General features: G+C 37.2%; 1 protein-coding gene and 1 long non-coding RNA gene across 2 annotated transcripts in view; one reads left to right on the top strand and one right to left on the bottom strand.

Moving 5' to 3' along the window:
* Window positions 1-7,642: 7,642 nt before the first annotated feature.
* ephb4a (eph receptor B4a) overlaps window positions 7,643-27,990 on the bottom strand; it is a 46,476-nt gene continuing 26,128 nt past the window's right edge. Inside the window, exons 5-17 of the mRNA XM_082170927.1 lie at window positions 22,958-23,113; window positions 21,358-21,693; window positions 20,321-20,445; window positions 18,671-18,839; window positions 18,351-18,450; window positions 14,265-14,329; window positions 14,048-14,161; window positions 13,244-13,491; window positions 12,570-12,785; window positions 12,279-12,428; window positions 11,297-11,490; window positions 9,479-9,637; window positions 7,643-8,871 (exon numbers count right to left, since the gene is read on the bottom strand). Of these exons, the coding sequence (XP_082027053.1) occupies window positions 8,763-8,871; window positions 9,479-9,637; window positions 11,297-11,490; window positions 12,279-12,428; window positions 12,570-12,785; window positions 13,244-13,491; window positions 14,048-14,161; window positions 14,265-14,329; window positions 18,351-18,450; window positions 18,671-18,839; window positions 20,321-20,445; window positions 21,358-21,693; window positions 22,958-23,113 (2,141 nt within the window). The 3' untranslated portion in view covers window positions 7,643-8,762. The remainder of the gene's footprint in view (window positions 8,872-9,478; window positions 9,638-11,296; window positions 11,491-12,278; window positions 12,429-12,569; window positions 12,786-13,243; window positions 13,492-14,047; window positions 14,162-14,264; window positions 14,330-18,350; window positions 18,451-18,670; window positions 18,840-20,320; window positions 20,446-21,357; window positions 21,694-22,957; window positions 23,114-27,990) is intronic.
* LOC309499665 lies at window positions 9,644-11,206 on the top strand. The gene is made up of 2 exons (XR_014206313.1): window positions 9,644-10,701; window positions 10,735-11,206. It is a non-coding gene; the product is annotated as an uncharacterized lncRNA (long non-coding RNA).

The raw sequence follows: 27,990 nt of genomic DNA, 5'->3' as shown, positions 1-27,990 counted from the left end.
TACCCTCTCATTAGTGCACGGCTCCCAGCCAGGTGAAATCACTGAGGAGTGGGATGGTGGAAGAGTAGAAGAAGAGGAAAAACAGACTAAATGACCGCAGGTGGACAGAGGGAGGACAGGAAAACAGATTGATGAGGTGGATGTGTGGACAAGGAAGATGGATTGAGGAAGTGAAAACAAATGGAGTGATATGAAAGAGGACAAATAGACCGGGCTTTAAAGTTAAGACAGACTGATTGAAAGAATGATAGAGGTGGGCAAACACTAAACCGTACGCAGACTGAGAGAGGCATGGACAGATTGATGGAGGGAAGGAAAGATAACCTCAGGCTGAGAGAGAAGCGAAACATCTGAGCGTTGTCTGCTCCTCTTGAAATGCATGTGATGTTGAAGGACTCTTCCGGTGTGTGTGTGTGATGAGCTACTGTGAGATGAGGAAGGGCTGTAACCACCATAGACAAGATCCCAGCTATAATCAGATATGATGCTTTTGATACTGCTCTGCTGGATTCAATTATGCAAAACTCTACTTCTTGTTGTTAAGATGACAAAATAACATTTTAGGATAGTCAGTCTCAGTGGTCTAACAGCGCTTGTCAATGTCAAACTGACTGAGATGGCCAATCAAATCAAAGAAGGCGGGGCTTACTGTTCATTGAAGTTAAAGGTGAATTTCAGCATGATACTTCAGCTAAAGAGTACAAGGCAAGATGTAAGTAGCTAAACATTTAGTATTAGACGACTTTTTCATTAATGAAATGTTAAATGTCCATCAGTAATATCCAGTGATGGAAGCTATAAAATGTTTTGTCAAATTTCACCTTTTTGAATGGACCCATTTCACAGACTGATGATACGTTTCCACAGTCATTAAACTTGTAAATCTAGCAATGTTTTTATATATATATATATATATATTTTTTTTTTATGTAATGTACATTACATGTTACACTATACTTTGTGTCATTGATTACACTGTATTATCTGTATTACTCTGATCAGTAATGAGTATTTTGATATGTTTTCCTCTTTTGTAAAGTCCTAGAAATGCTATTGTGGATTTTTTTTTGTATTTTGTATTTGTTGTACACTGAAAAAAATGATTAGTTGAATTTAATTAAAAAAAATTATGCGTGGTTGCACATAATTGATTTTAGCAATATTTAAACAAATGCATTAAGTTAAACTTATTCAATTTTAGTTCAACTTAATGCATTTGTTTAAATGTAGCTTAAATCAATTGTGTGCAACCACTTACCATACATTTTTTTATTAAATTCAACGAATCATTTTTTTCCAGTGTAGTTTCTGTTCACAAGTTTACCCAACTATGACGACTTCCACTTCTGAGAAATGTTTAAAAGGTCCATTGAAAATATAGGCATTGTAAATATATAATTTACGTAGGCTAATTCATGTAATCCATGATTGAATGTGACATGTTTTCGTCATATTAGGCATACGAGTAAGAGTGAACGTGTGCATATTGGTTTGGCCATCCCAATGTTCAAGACATGCTTACGGCTTTGATTTGTGGATATTACTTAATATAGCGGGGGGAAAAAATTAGACTCGACTCTATGTTTGTGAAAATGAACTAAAGACATGTCACAATAATACACTTTCATTGGATGTCTATCAGGCAAGTTCACAGGAGAGTTTAAAAGCAGAAATGTGTAGCTTGTATTTTAATAATGTGTACAAGATAATAATGTGAGCTATTGAATTATAAAGTTGTCTAGATGAGCAAAGGTCTTTGGAGGCCCAAACAAACCAATTTTTAGGACAGTTAGGAAGTAAGAGTACCATCTCTTGCTTTTCGGGCCAAGCTTTCCTATGTTTTCTTGCCTTCCTCATAAGTATGCTGAAGTTTACCTGGTCACTATTATGCCATATCCTACCGGTCAACTCGCACTGTTAAAGCTGAGGGCCCTCTTGTCTTTGGCAGATGATCCTGGCAGTTGTGCCCAATGTCCCGGTCCATAATCCAGCCCTACTACATCATCTTTTTCTTTTTTAAGTAGGACTACTTTTCTAGGCGGATTAATTTGAGACTATACATTACCTGTGGTGGATTTTTTTCTGTATTACAGAGCAACATTTTACACAGATCAGAAATTGTGTAATTGTTAATCAGCAGTGTCTCAGATGCTGTCCTCAAAGCTTAACTTGTATTCAACTCGGAACATTATTTTAACTCTTATAATGATCAGCAAATCCCCCTAAAGCATGGAATGTTAATAATACACACACACACACACACACACACACCCCTTATGGAGTGTCTGGTTTTATATCACTCTTATCTCCGTCCCCTCTTCAGTCAGGTCTACCCATATGCTTCACTGCACACAAGAATGAACTAGACATAAAGAGCTGAGTGTTCTCACACACACACACACACACACACACATCTCTCTAATAGGACAGACCTCTGTCCTTATCTTCCCCGTCGTTCTATAATGGATGGCCATTCACACAAAGGTCACATACACACTCTGTCAACACTCAGGCACCAGAGACGTCCCTCTGACAAGTGTGTCACACACAGCAGTATACACTAAACACACACTAAAGCACAAGAGAATGACCTCCTATAAAACAGACCAGTAAAACAAAGAGACTTCAAAAACTAAATTACAGCACTTCAGTTTGTTCGTCAACGTTTGCCGAATTTTGTGAAACAACTCTGTTGTTGTTTTTTTAAGCCCATAATTAAGTGAGTATCCTATACTTAATTGACAAAGACTGTTTTTATTTCCCAATCCACTTATTTTTGTGTTCGTGCAATGAATTTTTTAGAATGATTTCAGTTCCATTAGCTTTCTAGTTTGTGCCACAATACTCCTCTTAGGCCCTGTTTACTGGTATTAAGATGCGTTCTGGTCGATCGGATCACAAGTGGACGACTGGGTCTAAAACGCTTTGAGCTTGTCCACTTTCGAACACTTCCAGAGGTCGTGGAAAGCGCATTCGACCGGATCGCTTTCGTAGTGTAAACGCTCATGTGATCGAATGTGTTCAAACAGACACAGAAGACCGTCTACTCTCCGTCTACTGAACTAATTTAGACGGGATTTAAACTTTGTCGGCTGGAGACCCAAGTTTGGTTTGAAGATGAAAACGTACCAATCACAATGTTCTCTCATCATTCCTGATTAACACACACTCACAGTGTTCGGCGTGATCTTGCGTCTGTCAGAGCAGAAACTGAAGCTGATGCTCTCCGTATGTTCTTCTGTTTTCTCTGGTTGTGTTCATATGTAAATTGCGTGAGCTTATTTTGTCCATTAGATGGAAAGAAGATCTGGAAAAAAACAAACAATAGATTTACCCGCCCATAGACCCTCGCCTCTAAGAAATCAGGACAGAAGTGGTTGAAAGTGGACAAAAGAGACGGATATAAAACACCAGGTGTAAACGGGAATGTGTCTCCCTCGTCTACTTGTGATCCGATCCACCAAAACGCATGTTAATACCAGCTGTGAACAGGACCTTAAAGACCTGAACCTGAAATGGTTTGGGGAATGACATTTTCTTTCCTGTGTTGACCAAAAATGCATAGCCCCTATAGCATCCGTTAGTTTTCTTCTTCTTCTTCTTCTTCTTCCCCTTTTCATGGGAAAATTATGAAATTTGGCACACTTAATGGGGTGGGCAGGAATAATCAGTTTTTATATTATATAATATAATCAGTTTAAATATCAACTTTTCTTTTGGTTGTAACTTTTCAACCCTTTGTCCTGAAATTGATTCATTACCGTGATTTGAGGGTACATGTCAAAATTGATGACAGAGCCACATAATGAAATCTGAAAAATGTCTTCTTCTTTTTTTTTGCTTATAGCTTGTGAAATGTTTGACAGAAAATATGAATTCCTTGGGTCATGCTGAATCTGTTGATCCCAATTTTGCCAGAATTGGTCAAATCATCCATCCACCATTTAAGCATTTGATGTAAATATTGATTTCTTTTAACCGCTTCGACACACTGGCACGAAATGTGGTAGGGATCATCAACAGCATGACCTCAAGGTATCTGAGAAGTTCAATGTCAGCGCCACCTAGTGTTCCAAAGATATACGCCTTTTCACAACGCTTCAAAATATTGTCTTGCTGTTTTTTTATGTTCCTTGGTTTCGGTATGGATTATTTTTCTCCAACTACGTCATTGTCATTGATCATAAGCAGATCTGCTATAGCATCATCTCAGCACATAATATAGATGAACCTTATGAACATTCATTTCACACATAAATCATATCCTTCGGTTTCACACACTGAATATCAAACACATCTATACCGAGCTTACCTAATAAATTACTAAAGCCAAAAAATACTAATTTAAATTTTGAAGGCTATGCTAGCTTCATGATTTTTCCTATTGCAGTATCTGAACTGAAATTGTCAGTGGATTACTGTCCCTTTTAAAATGAAGTTTGGCACATAAAACATACTTAATTGCATATTGTTTAAGCATGAGAGTTGAGAACTCAACATGATTCACACACACTTCATTGGGGAGCTTGCTAAAGATGGGAAGTGCAGCTTTTTGGCTTGAGTAATGACTGAGGAAGATGATGAGTCCATATGTGAAGGAAGAGAGGAGTGTGCTGACTTCTGTCTTTTGTCCTGCAAAGGGATGCATGGTAAGAGGAGAGTCTGGCAGGCATTGTTTAAAGACAAAGATTGGAGTAGGGGGTGGGGTGGGACACTTGAGGAATGTGCTTTGTGTTCTTCCTCGAAAGATAAAGGCTCCTGGAGCAAACAGACACGCAACTGAGACAGACAATCATAGACCCCAGAAACTCATACACAGCAACATGTAATTTACTAAAGCATTCAGAAGAGCTTACCACAATCATAATCTCTTAACCACTCTCCCGCCCTAATAATACGGACCCAATATTAAAACTATTTGTATTTGACATAAGGCTTCTTGTTTCAGTTTCTTACAGACGAACAACTTGGTCCACATAGGTTTCAAATGCAGCCAAAAAAAAAAGAAAAAAAAGAAAAGAAAAAGCTTTTTAATGTAAAAAATGCGGTCATCAGTCATTTTTCATTTAAAAATAAAAATAAGAAAATAAATTTTTTTATGACAAATCCCCAACCCTCCAACTTATTACTGTGATGCAACTCTCATGCAGATATTTTTCTTCTAATAAACAATATGCATTATGATGAATATTGTTATTATTAGTGTTTTTTGTTATTTAATTTATATTATTAGATTTGTTCTGGGCTATGTTTACACTTACAGCTTGTTTGTCAGTAAAACATTTTTTTTTTTAAATAACCAATTGATTAAAAAGTTTCTTTAGGGGAAAAAAAAGATATTGGTTTAACTAATTATTGGTGTTTCTTTAGTCAGGACACAGTGATTTTCATTACTCTATTTCTGTAATGGGAGTCTAAGGATAATTATCTTTGAGAACAGAGATAATTATCTATGAAAATTAGAAAGAACTTTTAAAAAGTAAAACATTGAGGCACATTACATTAGAATTCCAGAGGGAAATGTTTATAATCGTCTTTAAAAAGAACGTTTCTAAATTACTTTGTGTCTTTATGCAAAATATCATTTATTATCTAGGATTGAAAGTATACCTAAACACATTTTCATGAGATTGACCAAATACCACTGCGTCTGAGACGTGTTTGCAAAGAAGGGATGGATGAACTTACAAACAGACATGCAAGGAAACTGCAGCATGGGAGGAAAAAGAGAGGCGGCGAAGTCAGAAGAAGGTTTAACTCAAGGACATTTTCAAGGAGTCTTGGGAAAGAACTGGTTCTTTCTTCTGAAGGGATTGGGGACAAGAGATCCATTGGTGAAGAGACACAGACAGGGGGGAGGGGAGGGGAACTCTAAGCCCCATTCCCAAATCTCACTCGCACCTCTGCCGAGGAAAGAAGGTCATTGTATCTTCAGGGAGGAATGCTTAAAATAAGAATGTCCAAGAAATCGGATAACCCCAAAACAATTATGGAAATATGCATCCAGTAGGTGTGTGTGTGTGTGTGTGTGTGTGTGTGCAGAAAGCAGCATAGTCAGTCACAGATAAAAGGATCAAAGAGGAACACGGGAGAACAGGAAGAGAGCAAGAATTAAAAGGGTCATATAAAAAATTTGCATTCATTTCGATTTTTCTATGAGGTCGACTTTTAATGTTTGTGAGAGATTTATGTGCCAAAAACATATTTAGTGTGTCATGACCATTTTCCACCCTCTCTCTGAACCTTAGAATTAAACAGGCTTCTTAATTCAAGATTATGTTTCTGCTGTGCCTCGACTTCATATGTAAATGTGCCCTTCACCTTGAGTTTGTTGCCCCATCTTTCAATAACATCCTCTTTTTGCAAATCTGCATCACATAGCGAAATGTTCACAAAAACAACCCAATCTGTTCCTCTCAAATGGTTAAGATCAAACCAAAATTATCTCAGAAATAAACAACCACCCATTTCCAACATTTTAGACACAGCACACAGGAACATCACACGCTTTGACAAACTTTAATACTTCTAATCTTATCAAACGTTCTTCTGGTGTTTAGGGAAAATTGTATTTATCATACTTCCTTACTTCACATGTGCAGTCACATTTACCATTGTTAGGCGAAGTTTCGCTGATGAAATACAGTCATTTCGATAGGAAATCCACGCGATTGGGAATTTCCCCATGCAGATTTCGCATCAGAAGGTTCAGGTTGGTCACACGGAGTTGCCATGTTGACCAACGCAAGCTGAATGGTATGAAAGTGACTTCAGTGTGAGCTGTGCTTTATACATCACTACACTATTCATATTAAACAATGGACCGTTTTGAAATATCGTTAATGTCGCCACATCTTAAGTTTCAACAAATGCTCTTTTTGGACTAGGGAGGACATTACAGTCTCTCAGGGTCTGTTTACTCCTGCTATTAAGATGCATTTTGGTCGATCGGATCACAAGTAGATGAGAGATTCCTTTTTAGCCACTTTTGTCCACTTTCAACCACCTCTGTCCTGATTTCTTCGAGGTGAGGGTTTATGGGCGGGTAAAGCTATGTGTCTTTTTTAGATCTTTCGATTTAATGGACAAAATAAGCTCACGCAATTTACATATGAACACAACCAGAGACGACAGAGGAACATACGGAGAGCATCAGCTTCAGTTTCTGCTCTGACAGACGCAAGATCACGCCGAACACTGTGAGTGTGTGTTAGAAATCAGGAATGCTGAGAGAACATTGTGATTGGTACATTTTTCCTCTTCAAACCAAACTTGGGTCTCCAGCCGACAAAGTTTAAATCCCGTCTGGCTAGAGCTCTTCCCATAATGTTCACGCATTAGTTCAGTAGACGGAGAGTAGACGGTCTTCTGTGTCTGTTTGAACACATTCGATCACATGAGCGTTTACACTACGAAAGCAATCCGGTCTAATGTGTTTTCCACGACCTCTGGAAGTGTTCGAAAGTGGACAAGCTCAAAGCGTTTTAGACCCCATTTACACCAGTATTTAGTGTCATCCACATGTGATCTGATCAACTTAAACGGTCAACTGTCTTAATAAACTCTTTATAATCAAGTGAAATTCGTTTCCTTGTGTTATTAAAAATAGAAGCAATCAAGAAGGAACATTTTAAAACTAGACTAAATGTATACATTTTATTGTAACAGAAACACAGATTACACTGACAAAGAAAATGAATCTTTTTACATAAATCAAGATATATTTATACAAAAAAAAAGAAGAGGCAACAGAATAAAAGTCCCTGGTTTGTTCTTGTGGATCTCCAATGTGAAGACCAAATCCTCCTACCCATAAACCCCCGCGTGGTTTGAAAGGGTGGCTTTTGAATCTTGTGGTTAGTGGATGATGAACACCAGCTTCAAGTTGGTGAGTCAAACCAGCACAACATTCCTGTAATAAACAAACAGTATGGCACGCGTTCAAAGGTTGTTTCGAGTCTTTCAGCCACTCATAAAACAACAGACAGTCTTTTATTTGGTCTCTTTTTAGTGCCACTCAAGTGTTGCAGATCTCTACATATATATGTGTGTGTGTGTGTGTGTGTGTTTGTATAAGCACGTATGTTTCGCATATTTCGTTCACCAATGGAACCTCTGCCTCGTGTCTTTCTCCTCTGAAAAAAAGTGCTAAGACTTTTGTGCTCATTTTTCTTATTGCATCCTTTAAAAAAATACCCTTTTCCTAGCACTTTAGCCACGAAGTGTGTATCTGTGTGTGTGACCGTTCGCGCACTACACATCCTTAAAATGAAGGATCAAAAGTCGTCATTAATAATCACTTGTATCCACATTCTTGCGTTATAAAGGTCATATGTCTCGTCTTATGCTGCGTTATCCTCCTTCAGTCTCTTCAGTATCAAAGTCTCCTTTAGAAAAATACTCTGCAGAAATGGGAACACGTCACTGTCTTTGCATTATGATGTCAGAGCAAGTCTTTTCTGTTGGATTACATCACATGGCTCCCCGAAATGCTGAAAAGGGTGAGGTAACATCCCGTATGAGACCCGTTTGATATCACAAATGAAGCTTTGTAATATTAGTGGTATTACAGTGAGAGTTCCCACAGGTTTCCTGGACTGGTCCCCTTTAGGTAGTCTTGGAAGCAAGTAATCAATCTTGATCCTTAAGTGACCCGGTAAAAAGGAAGTAGAAATGTTCCTGATTGTGAGTGGACAGGTTACATGAAGGTTCTCCTGCAAACTCGACAAGCGTTTGCATGTGTGTGAGTGTGTACGGTTCACTCAGTAGAGCACATTCCCTGGAGTTTTGTTCTGAATCCCAAGAGCCTCGATGCTGGACAGAATCTTCTTCTGATGACCGGCCAGAGTTATTCCCAAACGCAGCAGATCCCTGAGACACGGAAAGAGAGAGAGAGAGAGAGACAAAACAACAGAATTAGACATTAGCTTTTAAAATAACAGCAGACATGAACACAGAAAAGCTTATATTATGTTGTTTGCATATGTAGAAATAATACATTTATGTAAATATACACTACAATTCAAAAGTTTGGAAGGTTTTTTTTTTTTGTGAAATAAATTAATTTGAACTTTTATTCAGCAAGGATGCATTACATGAATCAAAAGTGATACATTGTTCCCAAAAATTCAATTTTTAAATTAATGCTGTTCTTTAGATTTAGCAGAAGAAACTTCTTTCAACATTCAACATCGTACCGACTTCAAATAATATAATATAATATAATATAATATAATATAATAAATAATATATATAATATAATATAATAAAAGTCCCTTTTATGTAGTTTCTTTGTTTCTATTTAGTAAAATTATGTTTTTTAAATTATAAATTTGATTGTGAATTCATTTATTTCCTCTTCACCAAAGAAGAAGTTTTTAATCTTCCTTGTAATGCAGTTGTATTTTTCTGAATTTGCTCTGTATTATATCTGTATTTCAGTGTGTTGTTGGATGAAGGTGATAGTATCTTCACTCACTCTGTGTTGATGTGGGCGAGCAGCTGCATGGACGTGTAACCGGCCTGTAGAAAACTCTCCTCGTAACGCTCCATCTTAATGGCCCTGAGCCAGTCGCCCACCGTCCCACAGGATGAGGGCGTCAGAGGGGAACGCTGGTCCAACAGAGGGTGAGAGGGTCTGAGGAGGAACACAGGGGACCGTTAAAACGCATGTAATTGCCCATTTTAAGATGACGTCTTGAGTCAGCCTGCAGCAACACAAATCTAGAAAGGCTGCCAAAGAGAGGAAGACTAACAGCTTTCCCTTGAGGCAAGGGGGGAGGGGAGAACAAAATGTGACGGACAGATATGAGCTCAAACTGAGACTTGATTGACAGGCTGACGGGCCAACATGCCGAGAGGGGAGGGGCAAGACTAACATACAAGAGCCCATACTGTGAGCTAATGAAATGATGGACGGAATGAGATCTGACTAAAGCTAAAACAGACACTTCTATGTTCTTGATTGACAAGCATTGTTGGGGCAAATGCATTACTGTAATCGCATTACTTCTCCTGTGACCAAGTAACGTTTGAACTATTTTTCAGTAATCATGTTTCTGCACAACATTAACTCTTAATTCGCCAGCGGTTTTGATAACAACTGTCAGTCACCGCTAGCATTTTTGATCGTTTTCACAACATTTTCTGAATATTTTGTTGTATAAATATCTGAACATGCATTATATTTTCATATTATAAAAACACAGACCTCTGCTTTCAAACAAACAACAAAAACAACCTTTTTTATTCTAGCTTCATGCATTTTTTTTTATTTTTTTTTATCAACACTTGAATGTGGGTCAGTTTAATAAAAAAAGCAACATTTTGAACAAAAAGCTGAGAAAATCACAAAGACTACGTCTGGAACAGATTCAGAACGATGATCAAAGCACAGATGGAGTAGATCGAGTCCATCAACACCCTCAAAGCTTCACAGTCCTATATCTCATCCTGGGTCGACATTTCATTCAGTAACATTAGGCAGTTTTGATTTATATTCTGTTTGATGTTGGTGATTACGTTATTTTACATATGCATATGATTACTTATGATATCATTTGTTTCTGCTTCTTTTCGCATGTGCTCTGATCAGGAGATTCAGTACTCTTTCAGAAGATGCGTAATAGCGCCCCCATACCGTACAACAGTGAAAAAACAGAAAGCCGGAAATTTCCGTCAATGGCGGGGAAAGAGTTAATTGTTTTGGTTGACATGGCAACATAAAACCAATAGAAATACAACTGACATAATGGGTGACGCTTTTATTCAGTCCACTTAAGACATTCTACAAACAATATGTAACTACGTCAATAAGCAGTCATTAGAGTATTAGTAGTCTGTCAACTCAATATCTGCTTTATTTCTGATTCTGATATATAATATCTGCTTAATTTCTGCTTTAATATCACTTTATTTTGATGCTTCCCCCAACAGACATTCTACTGACTATAAGTGACTTTGAAACTACGTCAACTTATTCTACTAACACCTAACAGTCTACTAATACTCTAAAGAGACTTAGTTGACATGTAGTTGACGAGTTACTTATAGTTAGTAGAATGTCTAAAGTGGACTATTGAAATGTAACCGAAATATGAAATGACCTACCATTTATTTGATCCAAAATCAAGAAATCAGTGGGCAATTTGATGCATGCTTTCCATAGTAATTTTGTGTAAAAAATAGAAATTGTTTGCAAGTTAAATTTTGTTGTTGTTGCTGTATTCGGCTGCAATGCTCTTTGTAATAACAGCAGAAGTCAGTGATATGGAAGCGTAATGGATGTGAAACTCACCCTGCCCCCTCTTGGGCGGTGATTTTAAGTGAGGCAGGGTTGCGGATTAGCTTGTCGAGTGCTGAGACGATGTTGGAAAAGCGTGGCCGTGCCGTCCGCTCCTTCTGCCAGCAGTCCAGCATCAGCTGGTGCAGGTATGTGGGACAGTCAGGGGGGGGCGGCAGCCGGTAGTCCTGCTCGATGGCATTGATCACCTGATTGGGTGAGACAGATTGCGTTAATAAGCGCAGGAAGAAAGAGAGGAAGTGAATTGAAAATGCAGGGTCGAAAGAATGTATTAGTGAAAATATACGTATAATGCATAATGTCAATATTAGCACTTTTAAGATTTTTTTTTTTTTTGTTTCGGTCAGATTAGGGTGATATTGGAAACATCGTTTGTAATGTACACTACAATTAAAAAGATTGGGGTTGGTAAAAATATGCTCACCAAGGCTGCATTTATTCAATCACAAATACAGTAAAAACAGTACAATAGTGAAATATTATTACAATTTATTTAAATATATATTTTAAAATGCAATTTATTCAATTTTCAGCATCATTACTCCAGTCTTCAGTGTCACATGATCCTTCAGAAATCATTCTAATATGATGATTTGCTGCTCATGAAACATTTATGATTATCAATGTTGAAAATAGTTGCTTCTTATTTTTGTGGAAACTGAGATGATTTTTCAGGGTTCTTTGTTGAGCAAAAGTTAAAAAGAACAGCATTTATTGAAATGTGAATTATTACTGTCACTTTTTTAATCAATTTAATGCCCTGTTAAATAAATCATACATCCCACACACTTTTTGAACAGTAGTGTAACTTAAAGCAATATTTGCAAACATTTAAACTATTTGCATACCAAACATAATTATCAACCACTGCTAATGGATCATATTCTATATCACCGCTCTATCATCTGCTTTAATCTAAAGTAAAACTGTCACAATATTAACCAAAATGTAATAATATTAAAACACAAACACTTACATCCTGGTTGCTCATGTCCCAGTATGGTCGCTCTCCAAACGACATCACTTCCCACATGACAATTCCGTAACTCCACACATCTGATGCGGAAGTAAATTTCCGGAATGCAATCGCCTCGGGCGCCGTCCAACGGATGGGAATTTTCCCACCCTGAAAGAAGAAGCAGATCAGTTACGCCCTGATAAACAGTGTAAATTAAGATCATGATGCACGTGTTGCATTTCCCCCCCCCGCCCTAAAAATATTGAGTCCGTGTGAAGTGCTTCACGTCGCCCGAGCATTTGCTCTCACCAGTGAGCTTGTGTATGTAGGATCAGAAGAATTCTCTTGCAGGAATCTCGACAGACCGAAGTCGGACACCTTGCAGACCAGGTTACTGTTGACGAGAATGTTCCGTGCGGCAAGATCCCGATGTACGTAACTCATTTCGGAGAGATACTTCATTCCCGATGCGATGCCGCGCAGCATGCCGACTAACTGTATTGGAGTAAACTGGCCATCATTGAGCTGGAGAGAAACAAAGATCATGTCAGAGAGTCCTTGTGTATGAGAATCACTGGCTACGTTTACATGCACAACTTTAGTTTCTGAATTCATTCCAATCGATGAATCCGAACGTAGTGTTTACACGAACGCTAATCATGTGATCAGGTTTATGTGCGCGTTTATATGTCACAAGCTTCAATCTCGGAATATCAGTCATTTCAGTTTCGGTTTTCAATCCGATCAAGTGTTTACATGTTCTCTCGATCGGATTAGAAAAGGAATAAACCACTCCTTTCAATCCGATCAAAATTTCATTCGGATCGAGCTCAATCGGTTCAATTAAGGTGTTTTACACGAAGACTTTTCAGTTCGATTGAGCCGTCAATCCGATTACTAATGGATTATTTGGTTCCATGTAAACGTAGCCACTGAGATGTTACGTCAACAAACACGTACCACTAGATCCTACGCATACTTACTCTCAGGAAGGAGTCCAGAGCTCCGTTCTCCATGAACTCTGTGAGGATCATGACGGGACAGCTGGCTGTTATTATGCCTTCCAGGTGGATAATGTTGGGGTGCTGGAACTGGCCCATGATTGAGGCTTCGGAAAGGAAGTCCCGCCTTTGCTTGTCTGTGTATCCACCCTTAAGAGTCTTAATGGCGACGTAGTTCTCCTTCTTCCCAGGAATCCTCAGCCGTCCCCGACAGACCTCGCCAAATTCGCCTTGAAATGGCAAAACAAAGCACACAATTTGTAACCATTTTTTAGTCCAACCAATTTGCGACTGTAATAAGAAAAGATGTTTTTCGTGAAATCTCTAAGCTGTGTGTTAAATATCAAAGACTTTGCTTTCTGTGCGAACAGAAAAATGATCTATACACCTTTGTTATATCGGTAACACTTTACAATAAGGTTCGTTAGTTAACATTAGTGATAACTAATAATGAACTGCACTTATACAGCGTTTATTAATCTTTGTTGATGTTATTTTCAACATTTACTAATACTTTATTAAAATTTTGTTAAAATTTGTTAATGCACTGTGAACTAACATTAACAGCTGTATTTTTTTATTAACTAACGTTAACAAAGATGAACTAATACAGTAACAAATGGATTGTTTGGTTAGTTCATGTTAGTTAATACAACTAATGAACCTTATTGTAAAGTGTTACTGTTATATCTTAGAAATGACTGAAACCGAATATGTGACTGTACTGTCTGAAAATAAATGATGTGTCCAAATGAAATAAAAATGTTGTGAGGGAGGAAGACTTACCCGCCCCAATAACCTCTTCGATTTTGACGAATGAGACATCAATCTCCTTAGCAAACTCTCTCACGGCCTCATTAGGGTCCTCGTAAGTGAATGGATCAATGTAAACTTTCACTCCTAGGAGAGAAAAACGTGTCAGTTACTCCATTAATCAAAATCAAAAAGCCACAACTTAAACTGAATGCATAATTATAATGAGATAAGATGTTGCAGTGCTCACCTTGACCCATGAGATACTGGCCATTTTTATCACTCAGTTCTGGATCTTTGAAATGATTTTGCTTCCTGTGAACAGAAAAGGAAAAAAAAATGGATATGAATAAGTAACATTATATAACATTCCCAAATATGTAGGTCTTTCAATGGTAAACACTGGTGAACATGCACAAATAACAAAACTCGTTTTAGGTTTTTAGACATTAATGCCCAGCAAAACTCTAATTACATTTTCAAGGATTGAGGAAAATCCCATGGCAGCATGACGCACGCTTCAAGCTATTTCACAGCTGAGTGAGTTGAAGTTTGACTTAAAGTGTTTAGCTTTTCAGTTCAATCCGTTTTTCTCCACATCCCGAGTCACAGACTGCCTGACGCTGGTTTGGTGCTAGTTTAGTGGATTTATCATGTCGTTGGCCACTTAGCAAGGTCTTTTTTGGCTGCTTGACCACAGAAGTATTGCTGGTTAAGCTAGTTAGCCAAGTCTGGTTGGAACACCAGCATACTAGCATCCGAAACATGCTCGTCTCTTCAGCAAAGTTGGGTAATGTTAAATAGCTAACTCTGAGTATGACTTTGAAGAATCTTATGCAATCTTTCAATGCAACAAAAAAGTGCTTGGAAATGATGTTGGACAGCCGCTGTCTGAGATGTTTAGGAGTAATTTGCTTTATGCCTTTACACACACTGGTTTAAGAGGGAACTGCCGAGCCCAATACACTGCTTTTGGGTCTCACTGACATTGCTAGAAAAGGGCAAAAATAAATGCACTGTATTCATTGCATGGCCGCCGAAAGTACATTATTGCCTCGATTACGGTTTCCCAGACGGGGGTTCATGGGTTGATAAAAAGCTAATGATTAATAAAATGGAATGTAACATTAAAATGGATGGTAACACTTTATTTTAAGGTGTCATTGTTACACTGTAATTATACATATTGAGTATTATAAAGTAACTACATGTACTTACTATAGGGTTAGGATTAGACTTTGGTTTAGGGTTAGATGCATGTAAATATGTATAATTTTTCTATAGTAACTACATGTAAGTTATGTTACAATGACACTAAAATAAAGTGTTACCAAATAGATAAATATACCGTAGGGCTGCACAATTAATCTAAATAAAACAGTAAATGTGATGTAAATCAAAGGCTGGAATTTAAACAAGTAAATCTAATAAGGGTTTGAATTTTTGAAAGTGAAGAATTTAAGACATAAATATTAGTACTAGTAGTGTAAAATAGAAGTAATGGAATTATCACGTTTTTTTTTTTAAACCTTGCAGTACAACAACACAATATTTGTATAATTAGAGTTAAAAATAATACTAATAATATTTTTTAAATAAAAACATAGTTTTACTTGCATGTCGTGCGACCATTAACCATCGTCAGAGAACCGTGAATATGCGAATGTGTCGTTAAATTATTGAAATATTAACTTAGTTTTTAGATTTTAAGGGATCGCAAGTTCACTTCCGACACGAAGGCTGTTCCAAACGTACCTTCAATTTCTCAAATTCTAAGATTGGATCGCATGTTAAAAACAAAATACACATGTCAAATTGTATCAATTGTGAGTCAGCTGCAATCTGAGGTTTTTAGGGAGCTCGGAGAAATCCGGGAAACTTGTTATGTCATGCCTGGTTTGGGCTCGGTGTGCCTGTTGTGTTCCATGTTTTTGTTTTGTCTTTTGTTGTCATATTACTCTGAGTAAAGAATGAACTGAATGCCCAGTAAATCCCTCTCTCCGCCCCGTTCTTCCTCTTCCTGTGTCTTTGTCTCTTACCTCAGGCTCTGGTCTCTTATTCAGACAGTTTCATGGTGTATTATATTCGAACGCAGTCTAAAATTACTTAGGTCATTCTTGTTATTCTTGTTATTTTCTTCTCTCTCTTTTTCACTGTATGTCCTTCTCATTCCTTCTTTGTGTTTTGGACTTGCCAATGCGGACGCTCGCTTACGGCTCAAAACTGCGTTCACAGAAACTCACTGGTTTGCAACTGAAGGTTGAAAGGAGAATGAATGGACTTTGCTTAAAAGTTATCCTTAAAACAAATTAGTTTGAAAAGTGCAACTGCACAAGATTGAAAGAATTCAGTTTATTTTTGTACCCCTAAAGACACTCAAGTTTGTATTCTAAAGTTTAGAGTCAAAGTCGATTCAGATTCTTTCATTATTTAAAAGATCTGAGCGATACGTTCATTTTATAGCAGTCTGTCCCATGTTCTGTTTCTTAAGGCATATTAGGAGATACATCCGAAACAAAAGTTAATACTTAGAAAAAAACATAACTGAGAACTTCATAGCTTTGAAATGGCAACCAAATTTTTCCACGTCTATCTTTCTCCCTGATTTCCCAGGATTAAAATAGCCTCGTTTGTCCCACCCAGTGCTGATGGCAGGTCTGGACCGGAGGCTCTCGGTGTGTGTGTGTGTGTGTGTGTGTGTGTGTGTGCGTGCGTGTGTGTATGTGTGTGATTGATTGTAGGGACTCTCCATTTAACTGGGTGTGAAAATTTGTGTATGTAATGTGTGGAAATATGAACAATATATGTAAATAAATATCCAAACACGCACGATCCTGTAATCTTAGCTGTTCATATGTGGGCAAATATACGGCCCATTATCAGCAATATCTGCGTTTGCATGTACACTGGAGTGTATGTTCATTGTGTAAATACACTTGCGCTTAAAGAAGTGTGTGTGTGTGTGTGTGTGTGTGTGTGTGTGTGTGTGTGTGTGTGTGTGTGTGTGTGTGTGTGTGTGTGTGTGTGTGCTACCCCAGGGTCATGACTATTGTTCTGCTGATTTGGCCTGTGGAGACTGGGGTGGGACAACTGTATCCTGTCTCCACTTCCCCTTTTCTCTCTCTCTCTCTCTCTCTCTCTCTCTCTCTCTCTCTCTCTCTCTCTCTCTCTCTCTCTCTCTCTCTCTCTCTCTCTCTCTCTCTTTATTAATTAATGTTAACAAAGATGAACAAGTACTATAACTAATGTATTGCTCATTGTTAATATCAGTTAATGCATTAACTAACCTTAACTAATGGAACCTTATTGTAAAGTGCTACAATTATTTTAGTATTATTTATATAATATTATAGTATTTTTTGATATTTCGAATTGGTTCATTTTTATATTTTTGGTTTTTGTTTACATTTTAGTAATTTTGTTTAGTGAGCTTTTGTCACTTTTATTATTCGTTTTTGATATATTTATACTTATATTTAGCCTTAATTAATTTTTATTTCAGATGTAGTTTTAGTAATTGTAGTACTTAAACTTAAAAAAAACTTAGCAACTAACTGAAATAAAACAATTTGAAGTATTTAATACAATTATTATATATATATACTGTATATATTTTTTTTGCATTATTTTAGTTTCATTGACATTCATTTTTTTTCATATTTTGAATTAGTTTTTCATTTTCATTCATTTTAATATTTAACTTTTATGTGCTTTTTTCAATTTTATTTTCTAATATTTCAATTTAGCTTTAATTAATTTTTTTCAGTTTTAGTAATTGCCTCAGCCTAGCCACAGCAACATTTCTAATTTAAATTAATAATTTTTATTATCATTACTTTATTTAGTTTTTTTTTAAGCTTCATTTTGAAAATGATTTTTAATAGTTTTAGTGCAAACAATTCGTGCAAGCATAATGACTGTTTCCGAACAGGTTTCCCAAACACTCCTTATTCATAACTCAATAAAACAAGTAGTCCTAAACTCATACTATTGACTGAACCAGATGATATAAAATAAATGTTGTTGTTTGAAACAAAACCAATAACCTACAAAGAGCTTACTTACAGTTGCCTTTATTAAGCCAGGACACGAGGAAGTATTATAACGGCATATTTATATATGGTAAAAAGTGCTGAGATTTTTATAGTTTTATTGCTTGCTGATCGGAAGCATTATTAAAAATAGCCCACTTATTTAATAAGCAAGCATGCAAGGGACAGTGGATGTGTGAATGACGGCTGTTTGAAAACTGAGGAAATCTCTGGAGCTTTCTGCGGGCATGCAGGCCCAATTATAACAACCTCACACTCTATTGCTTGTTGGTCTCTTGTTTTACCGTATACAGTAGATAGCAGCAGCGATGACGATGATGAGGAGCAGCATGCCCACGGCTATGAGAATCCCAGTAACAAGCAGCGGAGACGAGGAATCATCTTCTAGGGAAACAGAGAGAGGCAGACAGCCAAAGTGAGAGAGAGAGGGTTTAAAAACAGCAAAAGGTGTGATACGATCTCAAGAGAGAAGAAAAAAAAAAGGCTTCAATCTGCACAAGGAGAGAGAAAACAATCAATAAAATGCCTTCTCACACAAAACTCTAGGGCACAAAAAGTTTGGCACTAATAAAGTTCCACATTACTAAGTTAGACCCTTTCTTACCGTCAGGCAGGGTTCGAAAGACGATGGCTTGACCGAAGCTGCCATAGCCGGCCAAAGTGCGCGCGCGGACCTGGACCTCGTACTGTGTGGCTCTGCGCAGGTCGCTCAGCACAACCTCGTTCACACTGCTCTCCATATAATGACAGGAGTTCTCCTCAAAGCCACGCTCCTTTCAAAAGAACACACACCGATATCTTCCATTTAGCTGATTCTTCACGTACAGTTTCTGAGCTGTTTGAATATATTAATTGTTAATTAGTCTGGCGGGTTTGTAGTGTAAACAGTGAACAGCTGCGGCACAGAGAGCGATCAATAAAACACAAGCGCTGAGAGAAAGCGGAGAGAAATAAAAATAGACTGTCTGTATTTCAAGCTGAGAAGAACCGAGGAAATGGTGGAATAAAAACAATACCGAATTACAGTGTGAGAATTCACATTTTCCTGAGTAAACGTGGTGTACTGTGACCAGTGTGAGATATCTGGATTGTAAGCAATGCAAGCTTTAGCATGCTTTTAAAAAGCAGACTATAATGCACTCAAGCGCAAACCTGAATGTAATGTTTTCAGACACTTAAATGCATGCTAATCGCAAATAAATGAAAACGAAAAAAAATGAAAAAAATTGTTTTTAATTAAACGAGTGCTTTCTGACCTACTTAGGGAGTAATTTCATAATTACTTCTATTGTCTTGAATATATGAATATATTGACAAGCATTTATGGTAAACTAAAATATTCTATAAAATGTCATTTCGATTGACGTATAAATTATAAAACGTATTGATAAAGTACATTTAAAATGCTTTTAAATGTAATATCAAACAGCACACTGCAGTTAAGATTATAATCAAGTACTTTACATGTGCTTTAGTGTGTTAGTTGGCACATCAAAACAAGACTTAAGTCTGTTAATAAACAGTCATGAACGTTTACTCTCTTTAAGTGCACTTAAGTTGCCTTTTATTTCACTTATATTATGTGCAAGTCATTTTTTTTTTATATATATATACTTTTAAGATTTGAAGTGAACTATAAGTGCACATTCAATACAATTAAGTGGACTTCTGTCATTTAGAAAGAACAGTATAGAACTTAGTATAGAATTTAGTATAGAACAGTACAGTTATCTATAGTGCAGTATAGAGTTTTATAGTGTTCTAGTGTTGTGTAATATGTGACCCTGGACCACAAAACCAGTCACATGGGTCACAATTGTGATACCGGTATATAGATTTATACATCACATGAAAGCTGAATAAATACGCTTTCAATTGATGTGTGGTTTGTTATGATAGGACAATATTTGGACAATAATCTGGAATCTGAGGGTGCAAAAAATCGAAACATTGAGAAAATCTCCTTTAAAGTTGTTCATTTATGTTCTCGATTGTGCTGCATTCACTCACAAAAATAAATGTTTTATATATTTACGGTAGGAAATTTACAAAATATCTTCATGGAACATGATCTTTACTTAATATCCTCATGATTTTTGGCATAAAAGAAAAATTGATAATTTTGACCCATACAATGTATTGTTGGCTATTGCCACAAATATACCCGTGCGACTCGAGACTGGTTTTGTGGTACAGGGTCACATATGTGAATAATGAAGAGTCATATAGTGTAGTCTAGTGTAGTGTGGTTTACCTTCTCACAGTAGCGTAGTTGGTACTGTAGGATCCTGTAGTGTGATTGTGTCGGTGTGTTCCAGAGCAGCGTCAGACTGGATTCTGTGGCTGTGCTCTTCCTCAAACCCGACACCAGTACAGGAACTGTGCAGTACAGGAACACACACATATACATGAGCAATGAAAACTAGGCGTGAGAATCTTTTGGTATCTCACGATTCGATTTGATATGTGCACTTTGATTGTAGTTGACTGTTTTGTGTTACTTTTCTTATTTGACTGCGGTAGACAATTTAATAAGTCTAGAAGAAAAGAAAATCCTACTGAATTAAATGTGAAAGTGTGCAAAGCAGGCAAAAAATATATATATTAAAAATAGGAATACAAACAATAGGCAGATATAATAGAAAAATATACAAATTAAATAAACTTTACATTTTTCAGGTACAGTAGCATAGGATTAACATTTAAGTAAGAAATTATACCGAAATTGAATAATCAAATGTAAAAATAAAACACTGTATAGTCTTCACTGTATGAATCAAATATATATATTGATTCATAATAAGGATAAAAAAGTGTTTCAGTCTTTTTTATTAACATTAATGAAACGGATGGCAACAGTTTATGAGGCTGCTGTCCCTTTAAGAATGAATGCATGGATATAGTTACATATCCAATTTTCTCTCATTTCTTTTTGTTCGTGTGTAGGACATAACAGACTCTGTTTACATTGAATCCTCCAAAGTCCACACGATGTGTGACACACTTGTGTGTGTAGCTGTGAAAGAGAACTGAATACGAGATCGGATGCCTGTGAGATGCGGCATCTGTGCGCGTACTTCGGCTGTGAGTCCTTATTCGCGGCTTATTGTGATTAACGCCAATAACTTTAGGTTAAAGAAGTTAAAGAAGTGTAACACTTTTTGTAAATTTGTGAATCGATTCAAATCGGTAGAAGATAGAATTGCGAGTCATATATGAATCGATTTTTTCCCGCACACCCAATGAAAGCATTGACTGATGACTTCATTCATACGAGCTGCAGTGTCTCACCGTTGGGGCTGGTGGTGATGTTGATGGTCTCCCCCGCGGGGCCCGGGACACTCAGAGCTGAGACCCCGTTCAGGGCCATCACGGTGAAGCTGTAGGTGGTGTGAGGTCGGAGTCCCCAAATGCTCACGCGCCGGCCCTGGATCCCGGTCTGAGAGGGCCGATAATTCACACCGTCCCCGCACAGCACGCACGGGCTCCTGGGGGTCGAGCACATTCGACACTCCACGCTGTAGGCGAGGTCCGATCGGCCCCCGCTGTCCAACGGCTCGCTCCACTCCAGCGTGAGAGACGTGTCATTGACCTGAGGAACAGGGTTGCGTGGGGACGAGGGCGGACCTGAACACACCACAACAAATACACACCGTTTGAATCAGAGCTAGAAACGTCTGCGATACCCAGAATGCAACATAAAAGCCAGAATAGCTATGTTTCCATCCAAAGTTGCAGATTTAACTTTGGAATATCGTTTGCGAATAAAGTATGTAACGCGTGGCGCGTCGCAGACCAGCACAAGACGAACAATTGTGGTTAAAAAGTATATACATTTTTTATTTTATTTTTTAGAAAATGACCGATCGTTTCGCTAGATAAGACCCTATTCCTCAGCTGGGATCGTGCAGAGCCCTTTGAAGCACTTCAGAGCCCTTTGAAACTGCATTGATTTGAACTTCAACATCTTGGTTGCCATTGAAGTCCATTGTGTGGAGAAAAATCCTGAAATGTTTTCCTCAAAAAAATGTATTTCTTTTCCACTGAAGAAAGAAAGACATGAACATCTTGGATGGCATTGGGGTGAGTAAATTGTCAGGAAATCTTCATTTTGAGGTGAACTAATCCTTTAAGCATTTCAGAATTATCAAACCAACATTTGAGATGCTGTGCGATGCGATTGGTCCGCTGGTTAGTTATCCAATCACATCCTCTTTTTGTTGCACATCAAGGGATTTGTTCGGTAAATGGGTTTCCATCATAGTTTATGTGCATGTCTTCTTATTGGATTAAAAAAATCATCCACTTCAATTGAGGACATGCGTTTTATGCACATTTTTATAATTTATGAGCATTTTTTTAACACAGGTAATGTAGACCATAACCGAATGAAAAGAGGAAGGAATAATATCAGTCGTCACTCTATATCTCCCAATAATATGTCTTAGTAAGATGATATTTAAATGCTTAGTTTTATGATCAAAGCTCGGTAGTTTTCATTGTGGGGGCAAAACTTGCAATACAATGATTAAAAAATGAACAAAAACTATTCTCAAAAGTCTGATTAATCATATGATACTCTCATTTTAGGCTGATTTTTAACAAAATATGTATGGATAATCAAGTTAACCTAAGTTGCTTCAATCCAGTAAGTGTTCATCTTGAAATATTACTAACAATATAAAAGTTTTTCTGTTACTTTATAGAAATCTGAAGGTGGACATTTGTACAATTGTGCTAAAAGGCCTTTTCCTTGCTAAAAAAAAAAGGCAATAGATGCAGTAGATGTGTGTGTGACAGCAGTTTTGGTCATGTTGATTATTTAGAGTTGCATATCAGATTTGATAGAACAGGATTTATAGAGTTCAGCTATGAGGAGATCTTTACTCACGTGTGCAGGGTGTATCGGGACTGTCGGTGGGAGCGCGGTGGAAACCAGGCCGACACACACACGATGAAGAGCCCGTCTCTCCTGTGTGACTGGAGTCAGGACACGCAGAACACGGACCAGGACCAGAACCCATCTTAAAATGCCCCGCAGGACACGCTGGACACAGAAACAACGGCTTTATTATCAGCAACTGTTAGCCTTTACACGAAATATACATCAAAACACCCCTTCTCGTTCTGCCTTTGCTTTAGTTTGAACAGTTCAGTATGTTCACCAGCACACACTAGTGTTTCCAAAAGAAGTCTTCTGCTCACCAGGACTGTAATTATTGGATCAAAAACACAGTAATATTGTGAAATATGATTACGTTTTAAAATAACTGTTTTCTATGTGAATATAACACCAGAATATTGTGAAATAAATGTAATTTATTCATGTGATCAAAGCTGAATTTTCAGCATCATTACTCCAGTCTTCAGTGTCACATGATCCTTCAGAAATCATTCTAATATGATGATTTGCTGCTCAAGAAGACACATTTATTATTATTATTATCAATGCTGAAAAGAGTTGTACTGCTTCATATGCTTAGAAAAACCATTTTTTCACCATCAGGATTCTTTGATGAATAGCTTTTGTAACATTATAAATGTATTTATTGCCACTTTTGATCAATTTAATGATCAAATGATGCTTTTTGAAAAGCATTTTTATTGTTATTATTATTATTTTAATCCTTCTGGCACCAAACATTTGAACAGTAGTGTGATTTGGATTTAGTCAGTGATTTTCACATTGCTATGCTGGTTTGCTAGCTAAACCAGCACCAACCAGCATAAACCAGCATAAACCAGCATAAACCAGCCTGGACCATCATAAGTCTTTCTAGGGCTGCACGATATTGAAGAATATGTGATTACTCATTAAATAATGCGATATTCGATATGCGATATGATAATGCTTAAAGTGTGTAAAATAAACTTAAATTATCTTTAAAATATATTTAAAATTATATAACCTACATTTGTGTTTCACATTCTTTTTGTGACGAGAAAACGTCCTACAGCTTCTGAAAGTGAACATCAGTGTTTTACTGTCGCGTAAGAAGTGTTATTTTAACATCAGTGTAAACCTCAGGGTTCAGGGTTTCAGGTTATTATACATTAGGGTTATTTAACAACAGAAACTGAATAATCAAATGTAAAAATAAAACACGGCTTAGTTTTCACTGTATGAATTGAATATATACTGATTCTTATAAAAGCTACAAAAGTTATTCAGCCAAGAGCAGTGAGTGATTTTCTCTTTGTCTTTTGTTAACGACCCCAGTTATTGCAAGCCGTTGCGATATGCATATCGTGATATATACATTTGCGATATTTCAATAATTTCGATATATTGCGCAGCCCTATAAAGCAGAGAAACAACATGTTTTGAGAGAATAAGCACTGTATTATCATTAAACAAACATACTTTCCCAGCAAATAAACACACACTCACGCACTCTCTGCTCAAACCTCATTTGTCCTGATGTGTCAACATTAAACAATCATTTCGACAACCATCCAAACAAGCGCCGGTGTCTATTTCAGTCGACGCTGGTTTAATTCAGGATTTAAACCGCTTCTGAATCTCTGTGTGGCAAAGTCTGCTGTATGATATGGAAAATGATCATGTTCCTCTACGACTACGTGTTTAGCAGCTCAATCACTTGATTTACAGCCGGCCGTCTGACACCGCAGATAAAAGCCACACACATTCAGGTTGCTCAAGAAACTCGAGTCTCTTTCTCCGACGTGACATGAACACACACACAGACACACACATGTATGAATGAGCGATGCAGAGTCTCATGAGACAGGAAAAGACAGGGTTACAGACCAGTTTCATTTCATAATCAGTTCTCCACAACCCCTGTACTGATGGAAACACATCTGGATTTGATTAACATCAGTTTCACTCAGACCAAAACATATGGTCTGAATTATCCTGCTAGTTAAAGCAGCTTTACACTGGGGTGTGTGTGTGTGTGTGTGTGTGTGTGTGTGTGTGTGTGTGTGTGTGTGTGTGTGTGTGTGTGTGTGTGTGTGTGTGTGTGTGTGTGTGTGTGTGTGTGTGTGTGTATGTGTGTGTGTGTGTGTGTGTTTCATTCGAAACGATTTCCATAATGAATGTCTCTGAATTTCCTCGCTGAAGGATAAAGATCTTTCTAACTTCAGCGCTGGTTTTACAGACACAAAGATGCTTTTACTGCTGACATCCATATCACTGTACTAGACATTAATTATGAATCCATACCATTTTTAAACAAAATTGTTTTTAACCTATTTTTAAACAAACAAACGAAAACAGGGAGTTAATCAGCACTACCGATTAAAAGTTTGGGTTCGGTAAGATTTTTAAATGTTGCTGAAAAACATCGCATTTATTTGATAAAAATACTGTAAAAACAGGAATACTGTATAAATATTATTACAATTAGTATTACTATTTTCTATGTGTATATATTGTAAAATGTAATTAATTCCTGTGATCAGAGCTGTATTTTCAGCATCATTACTCCAGTCTTCAGAGTCACATGATCCTTCAGAAATCATTCTGATATGATGATTTGCTGCTCAAGATACATTTATGATTACTAACAATGTTGAAAACAGTTCTGAAGCTTAATTTTTTATGTGGAAACTGTGAAACATTTTTTCCCTCAGGTTTCTTTGATGAATAGAAAGTTCAAAAATACAGCATTTATTTGAAACAGAAGTCTTTTGTAACATTATAAATGTCGCTTTTGATCGATTTAACGCGTCCTTGTTGAATAAAAGACTAATTTCTCTCTGTCCCTCGCAAAAAAAATCTAACCGACCTCAAACTCTCGAACGGTAGTGTTTATAACTTGAATACTTTTGACCTGCCATAATTTGTGTTTCATAGACACACATTGTGATTGGAATCCCATCTAAATTGAAAATGTCTGTTTTTCTCGCACAACCTCAGGAAAAAAAAAAATTACTGAGCAAATTACTCATGTTTTCTTTTCATACCAGAAGGTCCTCTGAGAAAACGAATCTTGTCCAGATAGGAATCTCTGTGATTGCGGTATGTTATTGTAACTCTTCTCCTCGTTTATTTCAAACCCTCGTCAGACACTATAACTAAAGCTCATTTTCTTGTTAAACAGCCTGGGGAACCATTTTTGCCAACGTTCTGGGTTAGTGGTACCGCTAGTGCTGCTAGCATTTCATCCACAGTAAATCTGATCTCAGAAACCACTGTACAAGCAGCGTCAGGTTATGATCATAATCCTAATGCATTCCTTCCCTTAATTACACACATAATGATAGAATTATAGAATTAATTAATTGGGTTAGTGATGCACGCGTTGATCTTCTGTCATGACGGACACTCCCATCTTAGAAACAACCACAAATATTCCAATCCCATCCACATCTGTGCATCAAAGCATCCTGTTTTAACAAATATAGCTCAAAACATATTTTAGAAAACAAATCCCAGTCCAAAAAAGCTATTAAAAAGGGCATTCATCTTTTAAATGAGTCTTATATGATCTCCTTCCATTGTCAGCATAAAGTGATTATTAAAAGGTGACATTTTTATAGTGTAATTACGCAAATCAGTACTAATTCATATTAATTGACTAAATGTACTTACTAAAGGGTTATAGTTAGGGTTTGGTAGAGGGTTGATTTCTTGGTAATTATGCATAATTTAGCGTTATTGAAAGTACATGTAACATGTGCAACTACGCCACCTTTAAAAAAAAGCGTTACGTAAAAACTGCGGTCCAATACAGTCACCAATTTATGAACTAATCAAACATTGGTAATTAGTAAGATGGTATACTTTGAAGTACCTTGGAGTAACACTACTGTTACACTACTGTTCAAAGGTTTGGGGTCAGTAATATATATAAGAAATTAATACTATTTTTCAGGAACGATGCATTAAATTGATCAAAAGTGACAGTAAAGGACATTTATACTGTTACAAAAGATAAATGCTGTTCTTCTGAACTTTCTATTCATCAAAGATTTCTAAAAAGATATAAAAATATGAAGCAGTGCAACCATTTTCAACATTGTTAATAATCAGAAATGTTTCTTGAGCATCAAATCATCATATTAGAATGATTTCTGAAGGATCATGTGACACTGAAGACTGGAGTAATGATGCTGAGAATTCAGCTTTGATCACAGGAATTATTTACATTTATTTCACAATATTCTGGTGTTTGCCATGTCATATCATCACTGGCACCACTATAGATATTTCACAGCTAAACAAGAAGAGATTGTACATGTGTGAATCTGTATGCGACTAATTAGAGTCATTAGTACCATTAGCCTCACCCACACACACATTTTCTGCCCTTCACCTGTGACCCCGTGACCACACACACTCTCCGTTCGGCCTTTCACCTGCCCAATAAACTGCAGTATTCTCTTTTTCTTTCTCTCTCTGCCCATACCTAATTGGTCATGTCATTAGAGCGGCTTTGTACTGGACACAACCCTGCCTGCAGGCGCCACTATTATGGCTTTGCGCTGCCTTTGTGTGTGTGTGGGTGTGTGAAAGAAAGGGATGAACAGCAGATGTAGTGTGTTTGAGTGGATGAATGCTGAGTAAGTCATTGAGTGTGTGTGTGTGAACTCCAGGGGTTCACGCCCACAGAAAGCACAGCTGCAGTTTAACACACACGCAGGGCCTTTAACACTCGCTCTCTCCACCCATCCCGAGAAACATCATTAAAGAGCTGAAGTCATATTTGAAAACTGGGAGGATTTGGACTGATCCACTTCACTGAGAGACGGCGATTACTTGAATTAAAGTAGATCAGTCATGTCCTTAAATGAATTTTCCTGGTTAAATCCTTTTCCCGGTCAACTTAAGCTGCACGCATGCAACATATGCTGTCGATTACCACAGAAAATCATCGCTGAACTTTGTAAAAAATTAAGGACAATCGTGTTTGCAGAAACAAAGTCTATTAGGCAATCGTTCCCGAGGGTTCAAAA

The sequence above is a fragment of the Leuciscus leuciscus genome (genome assembly GCF_965113295.1).
Source record: "Leuciscus leuciscus genome assembly, chromosome: 5".
NCBI classification, from domain to species: Eukaryota; Metazoa; Chordata; class Actinopteri; order Cypriniformes; family Leuciscidae; genus Leuciscus; species Leuciscus leuciscus.
The sequence above is the reverse complement of the archived record's forward strand: the minus strand, read 5'-3'. Positions and strand labels throughout refer to the sequence as shown.